General features: G+C 41.5%; 1 protein-coding gene across 3 annotated transcripts in view; it reads left to right on the forward strand.

Moving 5' to 3' along the window:
• MOB1B (MOB kinase activator 1B) overlaps window positions 1-21,336 on the forward strand; it is a 37,573-nt gene that overhangs the window by 14,229 nt on the left and 2,008 nt on the right. Inside the window, exons 1-4 of one of the 3 annotated variants that reach the window (XM_050895274.1) lie at window positions 2,214-2,259; window positions 8,554-8,720; window positions 13,460-13,553; window positions 19,804-19,937. In XM_050895274.1, the coding sequence (XP_050751231.1) occupies window positions 2,216-2,259; window positions 8,554-8,720; window positions 13,460-13,553; window positions 19,804-19,937 (439 nt within the window). In that variant the 5' untranslated portion in view covers window positions 2,214-2,215. Of the gene's footprint in view, window positions 1-2,213; window positions 2,260-7,591; window positions 7,612-8,553; window positions 8,721-13,459; window positions 13,554-19,803; window positions 19,938-21,336 lie in introns of those variants that run through there. The other 2 variants (XM_050895277.1, XM_050895276.1) reach the window with 2 other exon arrangements.

Here is a 21,336-nt window from a genome sequence, read left to right on the forward strand (position 1 = left end):
GGCATCTGAAAGGACAGTTCAGGATAGGAAGCGATCCTGTAGGAAGCGATCCTGTTTCGGAGCGAGCAGGAGCTACTGTGGGAACACGACGGGGATGGATTTGCACACAAAGGTCTGGAAGCCTAACTGTTACTTAGGCAGAATCGAGTACTTATTCCTGAAGATGCTCCACACAGGTTTCCTAATGACAGTGCTGCGGAAGGAGCATGCTGAAATCTGGGAAGAAGTAACTTGGCTCCGACTCCTTGGATTATAAAGCGTGGCACCGGTCTTTTGTAGCCTTGGCGACTGGCTGTGGCTTGGGCAGGCAATAGGTGAGTTAATCACACAAAGACATTCCTTATAAAGTGGAGTCCTCTTGGTTACCAAGTGCAGTGTTAGCTTTGGGAAGAACCATTTCTTAGGCACCCGTACTTTCCCCATTTTTAACTTTCATGTTTCTAATTTCAGTGACTTACTGTAGGTGTAGTAGACCATTTAGGTTATTCTTATATCTCAGACTAGCTGCACTGGGAAACTTCAGCTGTGTGCCACTGATCTAAGTATTTTCAGTTACTGTTTCCTACAATGGAGTGTATAAACAATAAACAACATGTATTCTGTTTCTATAGGAACGACCATGTGCCTATGGAAAGTTTTCAAGACAGTGCAACTGATTCTTCCTTAAAAAAAACCAATAAGGAAACAAAGCAAAACAAAAACCCTGGGCCCGGGATTGCTTTCTAACCACTGCCTTACCTTTTGAGAGAGCAGCTATGTTGTGTAAGGAGTTGGCAGCTCTTAACTGTTTCCCAGACGGGCTGCTTTGATTTGCTTGGTGACCTTGGCAGAGCCTGTGTTTCCCTCCATGCAAAGAGAACTATGCTTTTTACAGCTTAATGTTTGTGGAAGTTATTTTTGTTAGATGGGCGTGCTCTTTAGAAGCGTGTTGCTTTTATTAGCGTTCAGAATAATACAGTGACTGTATCTGAGGAATTTACACAGAGGGACATTTTTCAGGGTGAGAGCTATCAGCGTGTGCACTTAAGAGTCTCGGCTTACCTGTATGCTTGCTGGCTTTTAACTCTCGGACTGTGTTCGACAGCCTTCAAATACCTCTCAATGCTGAGTTGTAACCCAGTATTGTACTGTCCTGGAGCCCTTCACTCTTCTGAATTCGAGTTGGCTGGACTGATAGCACCATGTCTCCTTTCAAACCATTAGCCCGCTCTGTTCAAAGGGTCTCATAGTCATCTTCGTGGGAAGTAATATCGGGGAGCAGAACAGCATTTGCAAAATTGTCTATAGCTCTTGAATTGGGCTCTGGGTTTCTCATCCTGCCCCAGAGCCTGGCAGAAGCGTTTGTTTCTCTGGCCCATTGCACCTGTAACCTCTGAGCATGGGATTGAAGTTTCCTTGGCCGTCTTTCTCTGTCCTAAGTTGGTGGTTACTCTCTTTGGCTTTATACCTGCTGCATGGTGGTACGTCAAAGGAACACAAGGTTGTGGAATGCTTGCTTCCTGAATTCTTACATTAATTTGGAGGTAACAAATCCAAAGTGAACTGACTGAGACAGGCTTATTTTAATGAGTGGGAATTTGACTGGAAAATAATTGACTTTTTGGTATTGTAAGAGCTGAAGAAAGTAATGCCTGGCTCACACACCGTCTCTCTTCAGAACAGAAATGTTGTGACTATTCTGTTTTATAAATAGAAATGCTCAAGTTAAACCTTGTCAGTGCAAATTTTGAACAAGTACAACTTAATTTTACCTGCTATCCTTCTGATGCTGTGATTGTCACAGGGAAGATGCGTTTAAATGCTGCAACTATTGATTTGATTTCCAAAAAGTAGCTTGAGCTTTTACTTTAATTTCTATGTTGACGTGTTGGCTATTGGAAAATAACATGATCATACTTTGATGTGTCTGTTTTTAGCAGAATGTTATCACTTGAAGCCCCATATTATTGTTTGAAGGCTTGAAATGTTTGCTTTTCTGGAATTTGGTTCTCGCCTTACGGTGTTTCTGTGTGTCGGGGTTTAAAAAGAGGCACAGCAGGAGAAGGGAGACAAGGAGGTACAGAACTGAAACTTGGGGACTTCTCTGATAAATTTACTTGTTGGCCTTTGGCAATGACTCGCTGCCTCAGTTTCCCTGTGTGTAACAAGACGCTAATGATGCCTACTTCAAAGATACTTTGTGAGGATTAATTAATGCTTGCAAAGGCCTTTGAAGATGAAAAAGCAGGAGTTGAAATATGAAGAGTTTCCATGCCCCAGGTAAACATTCTGTGTACTGTCTTGAGTTTGGCTTTTTCAGAATCTCTTGAGCACTTTCAAATGTTTTGAAGGGCTTATTTCAGTTGGGCCATGGTGGTGAACGCTTTTTGGGAGATGCTGGGTGGTGTAGCTATACTTGCAGAAGTTAGTTAGTTCTATGTTCCCCCAAGGAAAGAAAGAAAGAAAGATGATATCCCATGGCCTCAGCATTATATACCAGTTAGAAGAATACAGGTGGCAGGTGTATCCTGAAAATGGTGCCACTGCAGCGTTTTCTATTTATTTTTCCCCAGGGCAAGTTTCTGTCCTTTCCAGTGTTGGGTACAACACTCCACTGATGAGCCCTGTATGAAATGATTTATGGTAATTGCAGCACTGTGTTCTTGAGCCTACGGGTAGCCTGAAACAGATTGGAGGAGCAGTGCTCTCTGTACTTTCCATGGAAGTTGAATGCTTGTGGTATTTTAAAATAAAATCTTAATTTCTTGTAAAACACGTCTGTTTGGTATGTGAAGTGCAGGTAGGTGTGCAGGGAAATAAAAAGGTTTTCAGATTCTCACATCTTCTCCAGGGTGGCATCTCCTCCATTTTGCCGATGGCATAGTAATCGCATCCTTTATAAGTACTGCATTAGTTTAAGATGCTGTAATGAATTGTTAGTGAATTATGGGATAACTTGGTCTGGTTTTGTTCACTCGAGAGGAATTTGAGGAAGACTTTGGAGCACTGTCAGTATTGCAGTGGTTTAGGTTGTGGTGCTGCTGCAAAATGGATAGGTTGGCAGCCTGAGTAGAGGCAGGATTTGGGCTTCGATCTGCATCCGTATGTTTGATTGCGAAGCACGCTAGATTCAGGGCAAGGTTTTTTGCTTGTCAGTTTGAGCCATGTTAGACACAACAGTAGGTAAGAGCTTGAGGTTAGTTCTGTGGTAAGAACAAGCTGTGAAGTCTTAAGTTTTATGTATAAGGAGCCTAAACTTTTCTGGTTTAATTCAAGTTTCCCTGGATATGCAGCAGACTTCATAGAAACAGATAAAAAGCTCCATTGAAGGACTCCGGTGCACAAATAGTTGGCTGTGAGGAGGTCTAAGCCAGGCCAACCAAAGGGCTTCTCTTAGGAGTGCGAAGGTTTAAGTGGCTCCTCTCCTGCAGTTAACAAGACGTGTATCAAGAGTTTAGCTGGATATTTAGCTGCTTTGATCGTAAAAGATCTGCCAGTGCTGCGTTTGAAGCTGAAGTGGGCTGTTGAAGCAGCTTGGTAAGCGTGGCGTAAGCAGGATGCCTGAAAATTTTCCTTTCTTCTGGAAACATCATCTTGCTAACCTAAGTCAGAACAGCCTGCAGAATCCGCATCATTAAAAACCCTCCCTGTCAGCAGATGACTAGATAAAATTACAGCTTTGGAGGAAATTTTGTCTTCTTGCTTACAAGCAAGTTGTGACGTCTTTGTGAGGCCAAGCGGCGTGTGGGCTTCTGACAGTGGGAAGCGCTTCTTGTGGCTCGGAGGTGTGGCTTCCTAGCCAGGCTTCCAGACTCATCCCGGCTCAGTGAGTCAATTGCTTAAAACACATCGCCTGATTTAGTGCTAGGTCGAACTGCATCTGGCGCTGCTGTAGCTGTACTTACCTATAAAAATAGAAGGGCATAATTTGCTAGAAATGTTGGATGTGGGAGTGGAGGGAGCAAAACGTCCTTGGAATCGCAAGAATTTTTTGAGAAGGCACTTCTTGGAAGACTAGAAATTGGTTGTGACAAATAGTGGGGATGATGCAACGTGTTCCCCGTTTCGTGACCTTTTTATGTCCAAGGAAGATGGGATCTTCAGTGTGGCATTTCTGAGGGTTTTTCTGTCCCCTTTCACTTCTGCATTAATGTGAAATTTCGAAACTGAAGGAGACTTCAGAGACTCGTAACAGGGAAAGGCAGGTGCTGCCTACTAGCTCGGAGCATTTTAAAATCTCGGGAGAAGTGGCTCACAGATATAGCTAATTCTATTATGGAATGTAGGTGAAAATAAAATGTCATGCTTGATCAAGACATCTGTTACTGTGTGTATTGTTAACCACCAGACAGAACTCACTTTAAAGTAAGTTACTTTTTTCACGGAATGCTCAAGGAGTTGAGGAAATAGACCTGGAACAAGAAGACTTTCTAAATCTGTCACGGGTAACAGATTGACGTAATAGGGAAAAAAGAATTTATTATTTATTTGTTTTGGTTTTTTAAGATGCCTTCAGCTCAGTGTTGGGAATCATAATGTAGGATAGCAGGAGTAAGATGCTGCTGTGGTCAGGGTTTAGGGAGGAAGCGGGATTACGTAGGAAGGTAACTATTTGAAGGGGTAGTTAACTGATGGTGCTAAGACATAAATCAATGAGGATGTTTTTTGGTTAAATAACAGGAGAGCTTCTGAATGAATAAGGTAGTTGAAGTAATGTTTGCAGCGACATTTACAACTAGGCTTCCCAAGAGCAAACGTGTCCTATAAGGGTTTTGGCTTAGAGAAGCTGTACTAGGTGGCTGAGTCCCTGAACTTTTGTTTGTATCAAGGAATGTATGACCGTGCATGCAGTTAACTGGCTTCACATATGGTGAACTGCATTAATGCATGGAATTCTGATAATTCATTGCCAAAATTGCAGATATTTCCATAGCACGCGACAACTAGCAGCCTGCATTTGTCCTAATTACTTTTCCTTTTGGATGCCTGCCTGCCTTTTGTGTGAGACCATTTCCTGCTGTCTTAGGATGGCTGTACTGAATTTGAGAAGTAGTGATCAGAAAGGTAGTGGAGGCAAATATGGAATGGCTTATTTAGAATAGTTGATGAGACCAAATCATTGTGTATTTTGTTGTTACAGCTTTTGCCAGTTTATGGGAAGAAACTCCCTGTTTCTGGGAAGGGGCTAGCAGGGATTAAGTGATACCTAATGATTTTCCAGTGAGTTGTGCATTCTCTGCTTCCTTGACCATAGAAGATCTCTGCTGGGTATTCAACAGTTGACTTGGTTTGTCATCTGGCAAGCTTATGGTCTGTGAATTCCTACCCAGAGTTTTCTCAAAATAAACTATTTAGGGAGTTCCTTCACCATACTTTCCTTGTGCCTTGTTCTCGAACCCTCATCCCTTCTGTTGGTTTACCCTTTTTGCTGAAATCCAAACAGTTTCTTGGTTTGGTTATTTCATAACCTTTTTCCAGTTACCGCTCCGTATGTTTCCATACCATCTTCTCCCGAACAAAGATCTTCTGCTGAAGCTGTAAGTGGGGTACTGCCCTTGGTGATCTGAATCCTCTTGGTAAGTGCTCCCCTTGTCTGCATAGAGCTTTCCTCATCATGCTCCGGGGGAGCTCCGCACACCCAGTAGTAGTCTCTATAATGAGCATGTAGATCTTGCCTCGAGCAACTGCACCAGATCAGTTACAGCAGTTAAGTTTTTCAGTCTTCATCGTTGTATGAAAATGACAATATTGCGAAAGAGAAGCTGATGTGCTTTAGGTTTTGAAACGTGGTGAAAGGAGGACTTAAGTTTTAGGAATTGGGGATTCTCTGTAAGCAGTGGGAGGTGTCGGGGGGGGAAGGAATCTCTTGTTTTCCTCCGTCATTTATGATGAACGAGTGACCTGAGCTTTGGAGTGGTGGTAAGTCTGTGGAAACCTTTGGTTTGCTTTTCATGAAAGTATTTGGTGTTGGTTTCCCTCATCGTCTAGTTATGATGGAGCGAGAACAAAATCTTGTGAGCAACTTAGGAAGTGCTGTGCTTGTGTTTAGCATGTGCTGGTTTTTCTTCTGCTTACACTGACACGCATGGAAAGATAACGATACCAGTTTCTCTTGCTCTTCAGTGGTTGTGAATATGACCTTGCATCAGCCTTGTCCGTGCAGCCGTACACCAAAGCGATTGCCAGAGGTTTTAAGTTGTATTTTTACCCCGTGTTGGCATAGTGGCTATAAAGTGGATATGTTCCTGTAGAAAAAAACTTGGGTCTCCTAAGTAGTCAGTTAAAAGATCTGGTTTTTGTTTGGTGGGGTTTTTTCAGTTGGTTTTTCTTCAGAGTTTGTTTGAACCTGGCCTGGCAGCAAATGCAGGTGGCTGGAGGGGTGGGAGGTGGAGGGAACTCCCTGAGCCGCAAAAGCTTCTCACTCCCACTGGGACGCAATTATTTCATTTAAGATTTGAATCTGGTATCCTTGCTTAGGGTGAAATGCAGATGACTGGGTGCATGTTAGAAGTGTCCTGTAACAGAACATATGGGAGCCATATGTTTCCTTTTCCTACTTCTGGCTCTTAGTCGCGTTTAGTAGCTAACTGCATTAGTATTGTTCTGGTGTCTGTGTGAATGTACATGGTCTGTTCAACCGTATCATCCCACGATCCCTGTTAGCCCAGCCAAGTGCTTCTTTACGAGGGTTAGAAAGTAGGATTACTCCGGAGGCCTACGGGAGGGGGAGGACGCTGCTGCTCCTTTGTAGCGAGGGAGAGTCCAAGTAGGACCGGGACCACCTAAATCTCTAACCAGCCGGACTTGTGGGATCTGTTCAATACCCAAACATGCACCTGCAAAGATGTTGTTGTCTGCCCAAAAGAATTTGGGGAACTCATTATTTATCTCCAGTTTCAATATGTTTTCTTCTTCCGTTGCTCTTGTTCAGGTCTTAATGAACCGTTAGGCAGTTTTGTCATATGCTTGGCAAATGACATGTTCTCGATCACCCGTCATGATGCGTTTTGGAAAGAACAATTTTTGTTGTGTTCTTTGGTGCGAACTGTGTCTCTGCTAGAGCTGTTGGTCTTCAGGATTGTAGAAACGAGTCGTCATCTTCGTTAATTTTCTGTTGATGGCTGTAGTGTGGCGTGGTGGGGAAAACGAGATGCAGAATTAAGTTTCTTAGAGTGCTTCTGTGTGACGGTGTAGCTACACTAGCATTGCCCCAAAGATAAGCTACAACCCTTGCATGTTCAGATGTGCAGTTTAAATATTTAGTGAGCTGGGGAGGACCCTTATGCCCCGCTAACAAAAATGTCTGTTTGGTCCTGTGGAGAGATGGTGAAAAATTGGCAAAGTCTTTTATATAAAGAAATGAGAACTGGATAATATTTGTAATGAAAATTCTGCTGTCTGGGTTTCACATCTTTCCACTTGCTTTTGTTGGAATTCAGAGCTCAGGTTTCCTTTTCTGACATAAATCTTTTTCTCAGCTCATACACTAAAACATTCACAAGTACTGGCTCATTTGGCACTTTTCTGCAAATATTTAATTTTACCCATCCTGTTTCTGACATGTTGGGGGTTAACGTGCCACCCAGGCTCACTGCCATCATTTAAAATTCAAATGTCTAAACTTTTTTCGAAGTCAGTGCGTGTTTTTCAAACAACGTTGTAGGTAAGAATATGATTTATATGAAAGTTGTAAAAGTTGTCGTCCTTATTTCTTGCCTAACTGCTGGACTGAAAGGTCTGTATGCTGTGAAACCAGGGGAAAATGATGTAGAAAGCTTGTGGAAAATGTGGAATTGTATCGGTCTTCAGCTAAAGTGTTTGTGTATTTTTGAGCAACTGTATTTTAAAAACTAAGTTCCTAAACAATACCAGATACTGGAAAAGTTATGTTATGTTGGTAGCTAAGATAATATTCTGAAGCAGCTAGGCCTGCAGAAAGTATGCTTTCCTAAATAACGGCAGCTTGTTTTTGAGTAATTAATAGTAACTATTTAACACATCATACCTGACTAGAAAAGACAAGAGTCTGAACAGGCTGTCCCTGCCTCCTTATTACGCTTGTGCAGATGTGATGACATTTCGTGTCCATGAAGGTGGGTGTTAGAAAAAGGACGTGAGTTTTTCTGTTAAATAAATAGTATCTTTAATTAACGTGACAGGCTTTGTGACTGTTAAGAGTAAAGAAGGTTTCTATTTGTCTGGGCTGCTATCCTTGATAGGTGGCTGTCCAAATTCTGGGGAAGAAAATATTTTTGGTCTCGTCTTGCCCATGATCCAATTTGCTGAGAGAGGGAAGGGAGCGTGAGCGTTCCCATTTGTCCGGCTGGCTTAACAGTAGGGTGAGCAGATGAGAAGGCAGGGTAGTGGAGAATCATTTAATTGTTTAAAACAACAAGTCAAAGCGCCTGTTACTCTGGCATCCCAGTTTTTGTTAAATATCCTTTTTTGACATGAAAATATGGGAGTGGGGAAGGTATTTAATGCTAATCCTGTGCTTATACGTGACTTGTCCGCGCCTTTCTTTTTCCCTCCCCTTTCCACAAGTTCTCTAAATATTTCCTCTCCCTTTCGCAGCGGTAGTCGCTCTTCCAAAACCTTCAAACCAAAGAAGAATATTCCAGAGGGGTCCCACCAGTACGAGCTGCTAAAACATGCCGAAGCCACGCTTGGAAGCGGTAATCTCCGGATGGCCGTTATGCTGCCAGAGGGTGAAGACTTAAATGAATGGGTTGCAGTTAACAGTAAGTCGGCTAGCTTTTTTTTCATAAGGGGGGAGTTGTTGAATGTGGGCTGACGCTTGTGGGAGGACAACTGTGTACCCCTTTCTAGTGGGGTAGGCTCTTCTGTCCTGCATGCACCACTCGGCTGCGGTTGGGAGAGGGGAATTGCGTATCATTTAGAGTTGACAGATGCAGAGCGTGTCATCGAGACAAAAACTCCTTAATCTCCTTGTGCCAAAAATATGTTCCTGTTAGCAAAATAATTCTTATTCTTAGTGGTTAAAGTCTGAGCACTTGATCACAAACAAGTGCTGAAGTAGAAATGTCACTGCTGTTTTTAGAAAGTAGCCTGTCAGTGCCATCTATGTTTAATCTAGCTCCTGTTCAGCTAGGGTTGTTACCCAATGGTATAGTCAAGCCTCTATATGCTAAGCATAAAACCTTCATTTAGTTAAGTGTGAGGGCCGGATTTAAAGGATGCTAAAGACTGCAGTCACGTGTATGGCCTGGCTTTCCTTTTGCCTGTAACAAACCCAGAGAACGATCGTTGCAATTTTCCTAAAGTTAGTTCCTTTTGTTTCTACCAAGTTGTGAGCCTTTGCTCTGGTAAGTCTCTGATGTCATTATTTTAACTTCCTCTAAAGCTGTTTGTCCTAACTCTCTGCTTTCATGCTAGGTCAGGCCAAACAATGATGCCCAAATTAGTGTTTTCTGATGGCTTGACCATGTTTCCTCCTCCTTCCTCTCCCTGCTGCATGAATTTGCTGCCTGCCTTCTGCTCTTAAAGAATGGATTAACCCAAGTCCTCTCATGCTCCGTAGCCCACGCAGAGTTTTGGCTGCCATAGACTCTGTGCCCTGTCTGGGTATTTCGTCGTCTTTTGTGTTTTTTGGCTTGGCGTGCTTCCGTGATTTGTATGGTATTGATTGTGCACTGCAGCGCAGTATAAATTATGCTGAAGATAAATGTCTTCTAATTGTTTATGTGGTTCTGTCTATTTCTTCTTGCTCTTTGACATGTTTAGGAAGTGAAACTGTCATACTGACTTCAACTTTCTGGTTCTTAATTAGCCACACATTGCTCTGGTATAAGACTTGCCACTGCTTCCGGGGAATGTTGAAATTGCTGATGCCATTCTTTATGAAAGTTTATTCACACTGTATTGCAAAACTGTCTAGAAAAAAAGGCAGCCCATTTTTATGAGTAAGCATTACTAAAGATGCTTCATATATTGCTGGCATCCTTCCCTTTTGGTGGTTCCTCCACTCCATGTTTCTTCTTTCCTGTGTGGCAGCGGTGTTTTTCCCTTCCCAAATGACTTAACTGTTAAATTAGCTGGATGGCAAAAGGCAGCGAAGCACTTGACAAGGAGTGGGAGCTGCCTTTTGGTAACAGCTACATTCTGTAATGAAACGGTCCTCTTTGATGCTGCTCTCTCCTGCAGCAAAGTGGGTTTTTAATGTTTAATTTTTTGTCTAGAAGTGACTAACTGATTACGTGCTCCCTTCATTTACAGCATCCCCTCTACCACGCCTAGTACCAGTTAATGGTAGCTGTGAGCCCCTTCTGTTGATTGAGATATCTAATAAGGAAATAAAATGTGTGACTTCATGTGATTGCTTTTGCCCTTCGCAGTAATGAAAGCACAAGAACAAATGTGCTCTGCTCTTCTTCTTCTTGCTCAACTCTTAGCCTTACTGATGTCTTATGGTAATGAGTTGATGTACGCGTAGATTTTTCAAAATAAAAAAAGGTGAGAAGTGTATAATCAGTTTGAGTTTCATTTGACATCTCCTTGATTTGAAAATACTAAAAAATAATTTCAGAAGTACATATTGCCCATATCTTTGTAATAGAACACCAGACAGTGTGCACTTCTTTGAGTAGAAAAACACTTGGAAAAAATAATCTAAGCTCTCAAAACTTAAGAACATTGAGTAAAAAGAGGAAATGAAAATATGCAGAGACACTGTACAGCTTTACACATGTTGGAAGGGAGATTCTTGCATGTTTCTTGTTTGTCACACGCTGCTGGCTTTGGTGGCTGGGTGGTGTGTCTCATGGCCTTTTGAGACTTGCAAGTGTGGGATTCGCAATAATCAGTCATCTTGTCGAAGTCTGTGTGGGTTTTTTGAACATGCTTGCCTTGAAGCAAACATTGGGCTGTGGTTTCTACTGGGAGCAGGGAATGGAAACTTAATTAACAGTTCCTGTGTACGCTTAAGAAACAAGAGCTGTATATAACCACTTCTTGCTGCCTTCGGTGTTAACTGCCTCCTCCCCCTGCCCAAACAAGCTTTAGGAGTTCTTCTGGTCCTCTGTAACTTTTTTATCAACCTTTCCCAATGTTGTTTTGCTGTTTTCCACTTTTGCTGTGCGGGGGCCGGGGGGGGGAAGATTTTGTTGCTGGAGATGAGCTGTGCTAGGTGCATGCCATACCAGTTCTTATTTGCTTCCCTTTTTTGATACCTTGGAAGTTGCCTGACACAGTTGTAGCTCGTATCCTGCATCTGCTGAACAGTAGCTGTAACTTGCTGCCATGATGTTCGTGTAATCTTTGATGTTTATTCTCTGGAAAAATCAGTGAGGAGAGCTGCAGCATTTAACCCTCCCTTTCCTTCAGCCGTCAGTTACTTTCACAGTACGTGGTATCTGCTCGTGCTTATATTTAGGATGTCAATCTCCATTTCATTACAGCAAAACTGTGTATCTCTGTAATAGCGTGAAGCAAGGAACACCAATTTGGGTAGGCTACCAAGTGACGTGCTGGCTTCTCTTTGGCATGGCACTAAATTGAATGACGCATGGCTATTTGGTGACATGACTAGACTGTCAGTACTGCTGATGAAGGGTTTTATTTGAGTATTCCTGAAATCTGTCTCAATAAAGAAACAGTTTGTCACTGGCACATTGAATTGCAGGCATAACACAGGCAGCACTGAAGTAAAGTAAGTTTTAAGTGATGCTGAGCCCAGACAGACTGCACACTGGTTTCTCAGCCTGAGGACTGGCTCTGCAGACGTGATTCATAAATGAAGTTTCTAGCTGTGAAGACTCCTGTTGTCAGAGGGGGCAGGCCCAATGCTCTTAGCAGTAGAAGCAATGTAACCTGGACTGGGCACTGGGGCATTAAATCTATTTATATGTTCTATAGGGTTCCTTTCAGGGTACGCGTGTGTCGGTGGAATAGTTAAATTTGCAAAGCACTGCAGTTAAGTAGAAGGAGTTGAACTCCACCACGCTTGATTTGGGTTTTTATATGATTACTGAATTTCATCCATGCATAAAAATGGATGAATAAGGACACCAAAGCTAGTCCCACAAGTCTTAAGTTCCTGTATGCTTCTATTACTTGGGTTCATCCAGAAACAGAATTTACATTAACTGTTGCAGGATAAGGGAGACAGGAATATGTAGTAAAACTGTTATTCTAGAACTACGTCATGCACTTAGTTGTAAGAATTTAACCCAGCCTACTTAAAATTTTATTTCCTACTGCTTAATATTGGTCACCTTTCAATTTGTACTCATGACATCCATTATCTGAAAGACGTTTTGAAAAGATAAACTTACATATTGATAGCTTGGTAATGTGCTGTGCTCCCCAACAGATGCAAGGGGGGCCATTCATTGAGGGGAGATGAAGTGGATTTTATTAACTGATTACAGTGACCACAGTTCCTAAAAACAGAAACTGCTGTTAGGTTATTGAAGAATAGCTGTGCTTTCAGAGAGTTCTAAGTAGTCAAACACCTATTTAAGGTAGTAAGAACTATGGGAATATTTAGATATGCTAACTTTTGGTCTTTTATTGCAGTAATTCAACTGTAGACCGTTAAAAAAAAAAAAGTTTTGGCCGAGAGAACTGCTTTCCCAAACATGTAACGAAACTTCAGCAATAACCACTCAGGAAAAAAACTCCAAGGATAGTTTATAACGAGGAAACATTGTGGACTAAATACTGATTTGTGGTAATGAATTGATACTCTAAGGAACAGAAGTTGCTTGGCACTGTAACTATTCCGATGTCATGACTTCTGTACCCACCTCCCATACAGGTAGTGTTTGACCATAACTAAAAGAGGGTAGATTTAGATTGGATATAAGGAAGAAATTCTTTACTGTGAGGGTGGTGAGGCACTGGAACAGGTTGCCTGGAGAGGTTGTGGATGCCCCCTCCCTGGAAGTGTTCAAGGCCAGGTTGGATGAGGCTTTGAGCAACCTGGTCTAGTGGAAGGTGTTCCTGTCCATGGCAGGGGGGGTTGGAACTAGATGGTCTTTAAGGTCCCTTCCAACCCAAACCATTCTGTGATTCTACGTAATGTTCTTTGAAAAGGTAGTCTTTTGGAATACCAAGCCTGAGGGCAGTCAGTGTCACCTCATGAGTGACAGCTCTCTCTAGTTGGAAAAAATCTTTGTTTTATTCCAGACTTGCCAGTAGAATTGAGGATTCTAATAAAATGCACCAAACTTTCGGAAAAGGAAATAACTCAGCTTTCTCTTTCCCTTTTCTTCTTTCAAATGAAGATTTTGCTGCAGTGAACAATTAAATAGTTATTGCCAGAGGCTGTTCTAGAAAGTTGGTGGTTGCCTTCTGCATCTCCTTTATAATACATCTTAAAAAGCAGTAACAATGAAGTTTTTTCACAAAAAATATTCCAGGACCCTCTTCAGCGGTGTGCGCTTTACAGTTAAGGCTGTGGGAAGCTTGTGTTGCCGTACGCTGCCGAGTGTTAATGGATGGTTTGAATGCTTTACAGCTGTCGACTTCTTCAACCAGATCAATATGCTTTATGGAACCATTACGGACTTCTGCACAGAGGAGAGCTGCCCCGTGATGTCTGCTGGCCCAAAGTAAGATTATTTTGTACGCATTGTTGAGAGTGTGCAATTTTTGAGGTCATTTTGCATTTGAAAACTTGAGACTAGCTCAGTTGAGTGCCAAAGATAAGGTAACTTGTGTGGGTGGGAAGGATGTCTTCTCTTGTTACCTGTGGAGGGAAAAAAAAATTGAACCTCCGTTAAGGGAGTGGGGAACAGAAAGGTGGTTTTTTGGGGTGGTTTTTTGGTTGGCTGGTTTTTGTTGGGTTTTTTGTTTGTTTGTTTTTCTTTAGCCTGGGAAGTGAACTATCACTGGGAAGTGAATTATCAAAACTATTTTTTCCCTTTTTTTTTTTCTGAAATGTTAGTGAGGGCTTCTTAAATTAAGATTTGAAGTTTTTATATGCAAGCGTTCAATTAGGGCTTACCAAAATCTTTCTTTTAGGCGTTTGAGTAGGTATTGTAGAAATAAACTTGGCTACCGTTTTTAGTAGTCTGGATAAGAATCCCCTACCCTGTCCCTCAGTTAAGTTTCACTTCTATGATTCTTGCTTATGCTGTTGTACAGACATGTTTTTTCTTGCTCTCCCGCTGCTTAGTGTCTTCCAAAGAGGAAAATACCCGCATTTCTAAGCGAGTGGTGAGGGAAGGCACTGCTTCCTTTAAAATTACTGTAAAATCTTAAATAAACAGTAAAGAAAAACAATCCTCTCCTCCACTTCCTCCTCCTTTATAATGACATTTGTTGTTATTGTCTGAAGCCACGAATTGCTAGCCAGTGTGGTGGAGAGCTGAGGACACGCAAAAGGGTGCTGCTGGGAGGGCATTCCCCAAACTCTGCAGCCCCCGCCTGCGCTCAGGGATGGGTTTTGTGAAAGGATCAGAAGCGTGTCTGCACGTGAGGGGCCGAGGCCAGGCAGGCGCAGGAACGAGTCAGTTGTGAGGCTGGCGGTGACCGGCAGCGGAGCATATACAGTGTTCTTCAGTTTGAGGGAGTGTGGCTTTCTTTCACTTAAAAGCTGGCCTGCAAAATTTTTTCCAGGGAAGTATTGCTGGAAAACCTGTCAGCGTGAAAAGCACTGATATTTACACTTTTTTTTTTTTCCCCTGTTTCTTATCTCTGTTTCCTGTTCTCTTCTAGCTCAAGCTATATTAGTTGAAGAGGCATTGAGTCTTAGGTGCTCATTAGTGCTTTGAGGCTGAAGGTTGCTGTCAGCTCACATCCATGGCTGAGCTACCACCAGTATTGCATGCACCTCATCTATTTCAGACAAAAGAGTATGACTTAGCTGAAATAGCTTACATAAGGTCATTTGAAACAGGTTAGGCAGCGTGAGTAGCTGGAGAGAACCAAAAGCAGCAAGCGTTCTATGGCTCTAAAGTCTGATTTTTGCGTTCCCGCTGAAAAAGTGTTTAGGGTCGATAATATTAAAAAAGGGTTGTAAGGTGCTGGTGCATACCTAGGTAGCTGTTTAGAACTCATTGTGGCTCAGTCAAAATTTTCATAGCACGACTGACAAACTTGTAGCAGTCTATGGAAAAATTAAACCAGATGTTTTAAGTGAGAGGGTGACCAGAGCAGAAGTGTGGTGTTTCCTGTATCCACTACCTGATACTGGTGTTTCGTCTTTAAAACCCTTTTAAAAGGAAAAAAAAAAAAAAAAAAAAAAAAAAAGACCCTTGGCAACAGACAGGCCACCTAGCTTCATGTCTGGGTTTTTGTGTTTTACTTTTGACACAGGGAGGGTTATCTTCTCTAAAGGGCTACCTTTAAGCAGATGCTTGGGCCTGTATGGCTACTTCTCCGGCCCGCTGGTTCTTTTTGGTAGCAATCTTAACAGAAGGGCTTAGCTGAGGCAGTTAAATTTTTGTGTGCTGGGGGACCACTTTAATTTCTTCTGGACTTGGCTTTGTTGGAAGGATTGCTGACTTAGCTTTTGTCAGGGTGTTAGTACCTTGAGTTAGTTAAGGATTGACTTAAAGATCAAGAACAGATCTCCCTCTCCTGCTGTACAGCTCATTGTCTAACAATTTGAAAAAAAGTATTGGTTTAATTTGTTCCAGAATGTATGATTACTCATGGTAATGTTCCATTCTTTTCACTTCACCAAAGACCAACCATTTCTTACACCCAAACAAACCCTAGCTGGATATCACTTCTTGCTATTCTGTATCAGTTGCAGTATCACCATCAGTGCAACAGGCATGATAATAAGTTAAGAACCTGCATAGAAGTAATACGTTTACTAACCAGCACTAGGTGAGGGATATTGTCTTTATTTTCCTCCCTGGTTGTAAGTTTTCAATAGGAGCACAAAGGAGGGACATGGCTACTGCATTTTTCAAAGCTGGATGTCTGAACCGGACCTCTAAAATCCATCTTTAGGCATTTGTGCGAGTACACTAAGCTCACTCTTAATGAGATCATTCTGATTTTCCTGAGGTTTGTTGGTGCGCCGTGCTTCTGTCTTCATATGTTCAAAACAGAATGGCTGGGCACTCCAAAGTGGACAGCTCCCATAAATCCTACATGGACGTAGTACGGTGTAATTGAATGTTCACATGCTGCCTTCTGCCCACTGTGTCTGCAGCAAAAAAATGAATAAATCATGTAATCAGGTCTTTGAAATGCCCTGTGTCTCTTAGCAATATCAATCCTTTTGCCTTTTTGTGACGCTCCACTGTGCGCCTGTGTCACTTGATAACTGAGGGACAAAACAGAATAAGTATTTTTCAGCAGTCTTAATGTAATAGGGTTTTGCTGAGCTTTAGAGATGATGGGTCCAAATAAACATCCGAGAATCTTTCAAAGGGCATTCCTGAGCCACTGCATCTTATCGCTGTTGGACAAGGTAACAGCTTTAATTTTAGTCAAGCTGGTTTTTGTTTTGTGGGGGGTTGGTGGGTTTTTTTGGTTTTTTTTGTGTGGTTTTGGGGGTTTTTTAAGGCCATATACATGTAACTGTGGAGTAGAGGAGCTGGTCCTATGATTGTTTATACTTAGGGATATTTTCTAGTGTGAGAAGCATAGTTGGGTATTCTGTTTATAGATGGCAAATAACTTGTGTTTATTAGTATGAGAGAATTCTACCAGAGTCATTAGGGATACTTAGCTTTTCCCCTGCATTTGCTAAAGTGAACTCTGTATTTCTTGCTCTATCCTTCACATATTGTTTTGCCCTTAAAAACCTCTACTAAACTAGACGTTTCTAAAAATTTATTTTCTGTAGAGGAACTGCCTATCACCGTAAGGTTAATTTGTTTCTGTCACCAGAGCTGTAGGTGTTTGCTCTCAAGCTTGAGCTAGAAATGTGATTTTTTTTTTTTTTTTTTTTTTTTTTTTACCCTTCATTTCCCGTAGCAGTTCAAATGATTCTAATATGTGGGAATTTTTTGTGTGTGTTTGGTTTTCTTTTTTTGTTTAAGAAATTGGGCTAGGATTCTTGATTTGTTTTCAGTGATGTATTTAACCTTGTAGGAAGAGTTCATTTTCCCCTCCCGTCCGAACCCCAAGCCTTTTGACAGCCTAGGAACAACCAACCGTGAACATTACGCCCATGCGAGGAGCATGGGGTGTTTGCCAGAATACTTTCAGATTCTTTGTATGACTTTATTTTTTGTCCGGATATATCTGCTGTTTCTTGAGAGCTGTGTTAGTTAAAGGGTCATTCTATGGCATTCCTTCCTCTAAAAAATGCAGAATTAACCCATAGTGTTGGGGGGTGGGGAAGGAGGGAGGCTTCTTATGGATATATGTTATTTGGATGAGATGTTTAGCATGTAATTTAGTTGGTTGTCTTACTCTGTCTCCAGACTGAACCTGCCACCTCAGCCAAATGTTGATATTTGTCCTATGTTAATACCACTTAAATCTCAGTATTGGGGTAATTCCGGGTGGTGAGGATTACTGATTTTTCGGAAATCCAGACACGTTGTGGTCCATTCAGCGTGTATGGAATTTTTGCATGTGTTTTGAGATACAATTTTAAAATGCTTTCAGACCCTCTGATTTGTTGCCATTATAAAAATGGGATCTTTTTATACCATTGTGAGCAGCACGCTCATGATCACTCGTAAAATTTGTTTATTGTGAAAATGTTCTCCCAGTTACTATTCTGACAAAGCTGAATTTGTTAAACAAAATTAGAAGCCAGATTTATCAGATACAGTTAAGCTTTGCATAAAATGATGCGTATGATCTTTAAAATAGAAGACCTTCTCCAGTGTCCGCACAATACTAATTGGAGATAGCAAGAGAAAGTTTAAATAGTGGTGGTTGCAGCCCAGATGTTGTTGTATGCTACTACTGTACTAAGAAGTACGAATCAAATTGAGCACGCTATCGTCCATGAAAAGAAGAAATATTAACCATTAGTAACATCTCTTTTAATTCTTTTAAAAAGAACCAAAATAAAACTTGTAGGTGAAGTGGGTATGTTTCCTGTAAAAGCATGACTGAGCTGACATCACTGTCCTTGTATGTTTTGTTTTGTTTGTTTGTTTTTTAAAATTTTATGTTTTTAAAAGAGGAGTGTTGCAGCTAGCCTGAATCATTGTTCATTTGTTTCTCTGGGAGGATTTCAGAGCTGCAGAGCTCAGCAGTCCTTTTCGCTTCTGGCTTGGCAGCAAGCTCGCCCCACGGATAGCCGTTCCGCAGCAGTGCCGGTTGGCTGAGTAAGGCTGGCTGATTTAAAACCGACGTGGGAGATGATGCTGTGCTCAGATCTAAAAGAGAGGGCTATGCACAGCTCTGTGCTGATGAGAAGAAACTGCTCAGATGTTACGGATTGGCAAGGAATATTAAGATACATGCATTTGTACTTAGCAAGACCTAGAAAGAAACACTGTGGTTCATTTGAAAGCTGGTATTGTCAGACTCCCAATGTTAAACATGTTTGGTTTTTTTTAAGCTATGTGTTCCCAAGATCGGCCATCTTCTGTGTCTGGACTTGTGTCAGTTGCATTCCCCAAGCCAGTCAAAATATCTGTTCCATTCTAATTTCATGAGGACTTGTTTGTGTCCTGTTGGGCACGTAAATGGATGCTGTTTAATACATTTTTCCATGGCTTTTGAAATTCCCAAAGTTAAAATGATCACTGTAAAATCAATGACACTGGAATCTACTCATTAAATGTGCTACATAAAAGATGTCAACATTACTAGCTCTGTGAATGGAAAAGGATAAAAAGAGCACACGTTTTCCTATTCCATAGTCATGTCAGTGGCGTGTAAAGGTGTGATATCACCTTATCTGCAGATGGAAAAATTAAGCTAAAAGACAGTTACTGGCCTGCAACTATCAAGCGGGTCAGTGGTATAACTGGAAACTGAGATTTTTCCGCATCTTGGTGCGCTGCATGGTAGCACTAGACCTTCAGATAGAACCTTTTCTAAGGAGGACTGTTTAGTCTAGAAGCTTTCTTCTCACTGTTAGCTGAAAGGCACTTCATACCAGCTTCCAGTTGTGTAATAGTGTTCCTTGGCGTTAACCTACCTCTGAATCTGTTCCGTGTCTCTAATACAATCATAATTTGGGATCTCTGGCAAGAGCCAATGTAGTTGGGTCTTCAGTTATGCAAAATCTATAAGAATATTTTCAAATGTAAAGAAATGCCATGAATTTTAGGGGTCTGATGTGTCTGGCTGGCAGCTGCTGCAGACGTTGAGCGTTGCCACTTGCCTTGCAGTACTTCTTTGTCAGTGGAGCTGAAGAGAAGCCCATTGCTAGGGCTGATGGGGTGAAATTTCACATCGGATATCAGTCAAGTGCCTTCACTGATTTGAACCCTAGAGCTTAGCTTTTATTTGTGTGAGAATGTGATGTAACTTTTTGATGTTTCACTTCAACAGGCTGTAACGTTTTTCTTTTTTTTGGGGGGGGGGGGGAAAGCTTTAAAAAAGAATAAGTAGCTATCGGCCTTTCAGGGTTTGGAAACCTACTCCTACAGCACCTTTTGATGTACAGGGATGCAGGATTGACCCCAGGCTGCCGTGTGCATTTTGGCAGGAGTGCTGCAACAGAGGGTGAATGAGTTGTGCTATAGAGGATGAAGTTTTTGAAGGCCTTCACAGACTGCAGAAGAGAGTCCAGTTAAAGCAGGATTGCAGTGGGGAGACTGGGTACAGAGCAGCCGCAGATGACTCGGGAGCGTTTGGACCTTAGTTTCAAGGAAGGGCTGTGGGAGGATGTGGGGAGCGGAACAGGAAGAGCAACCTTCCAGGCCTTGATATGAATGATTCACTTGTGTTAAGAAATGTCTTGTTGTTGTCGTCCCAACCCAGATATGAGTACCACTGGGCAGATGGGACAAACATAAAGAAACCAATTAAGTGCTCTGCACCAAAGTACATTGATTACCTGATGACTTGGGTCCAGGATCAGCTGGATGATGAAACGCTATTTCCTTCTAAAATAGGTAAAGTAAATAAGTAACGTTGAACAATGTATTTGGATTACAGTTGTACGGGAATCTTCAAGTCTTATAGCATTAAAAGGTCTCCTAAATGACTGATGAGTAGGACAACTTTAAAAGGTTACATTATCTTAAGAGATAAAAGTACTTTTATATATATAAAATTTGTATGGTAATACATGAACTCTAATCTATGTGTTAATACTACTAATAAAGTATCTTTCTTTGTATAGATACTTTATATATAGACTATAAATCATCTATCAGAATTCTGAATGCAGGAATTACTGTTTCTATTTAATAACTGACTGTGGTGATCAAATCTGATGTTTTTTCATTTTGAACAGTGGGTTGTTTCCTTAGAAATAAGACAGAGGGTCTCAAAACCTTATGACCAGTAATTGGTACAAACTGGCAGCTTTTTGATGCAGGAAACATGTTTGGTCCTCATGAGGAACTTCTCCTAGGCCTTACCTCCAAAGAAGCTGAATTGCATCTTTGATCCTAAGTTAATGATCTTTTTTCTTGTCAAGTGAAGATGAAAGATGTATGTTTTTAAGAGGTTTCTTTCAGAAAAGCAGGAGGAAAATAATGAATGACCACCGGTTCGGAAAACGGTAACAAGAAGAAAACTCTGCTTCTAGAGGCACGAAGGACTATTTGTTCTAAAGCTCCTAATTGGCAGTGTTCCAGTACACCACTACTCGTAGGCTTATGACCCATTGTGGGGAAAAGGAAGGGAGACCTCTTAATTGCTTTGATTTTTGTGAATAGTTTCTGAAGCATTTGATACATTTTCAATAAGCCTCTTCAGAGAGACAGGGCCACCTGTCAGCATCAAGTGGCATTTGTTTTTACTTCCAGTTAAGCAGATATGCAGAGAAGGCTGGTTAGTTTGGGAAGAAGTGACAAAAAGCTAAATCTTCCCTGCTCAGTAGACGTGAGCATGGTTTCTTTGCATGCTATGGCATTCGTTTTAGTGTTTCAGGGTAGAGTTCAGAGCTGGGGTAGAAGTCCGCTGCTAATAGGGATGATATTAAATAGTTACAGTTTAATGTTAAAGTTGTGTTCAGAAGACTACATCAGGACTTGATCTTTCTTTAACTACAGCGTATACTTTGCTGAAGACTACTTTTTTTTTTTAATAGGATGTATTTTTGAAAGGTAGCGATTCAGAAAGAGACTGAAAGGCCACAATGGATAACCAACTAAATATGAACTTCCCATGCGGTGCAGCAGCCAGTGAAGGAAATGTGATGTACATGTAAGCAGGGCAAGCTTAAGTAGGAGTATGAAAATTTAATTGCTAGGGTTTTACAGCATTGGTGGGACCATGATTGGCCTACAGCATCCAGCTTGGACCTCTGGCCTTCAGACAGGACTTCAGCAATTGGAAAGACTG

The sequence above is a fragment of the Gymnogyps californianus genome, chromosome 4 (assembly GCF_018139145.2).
Source record: "Gymnogyps californianus isolate 813 chromosome 4, ASM1813914v2, whole genome shotgun sequence".
Classification (NCBI taxonomy): Eukaryota; Metazoa; Chordata; class Aves; order Accipitriformes; family Cathartidae; genus Gymnogyps; species Gymnogyps californianus.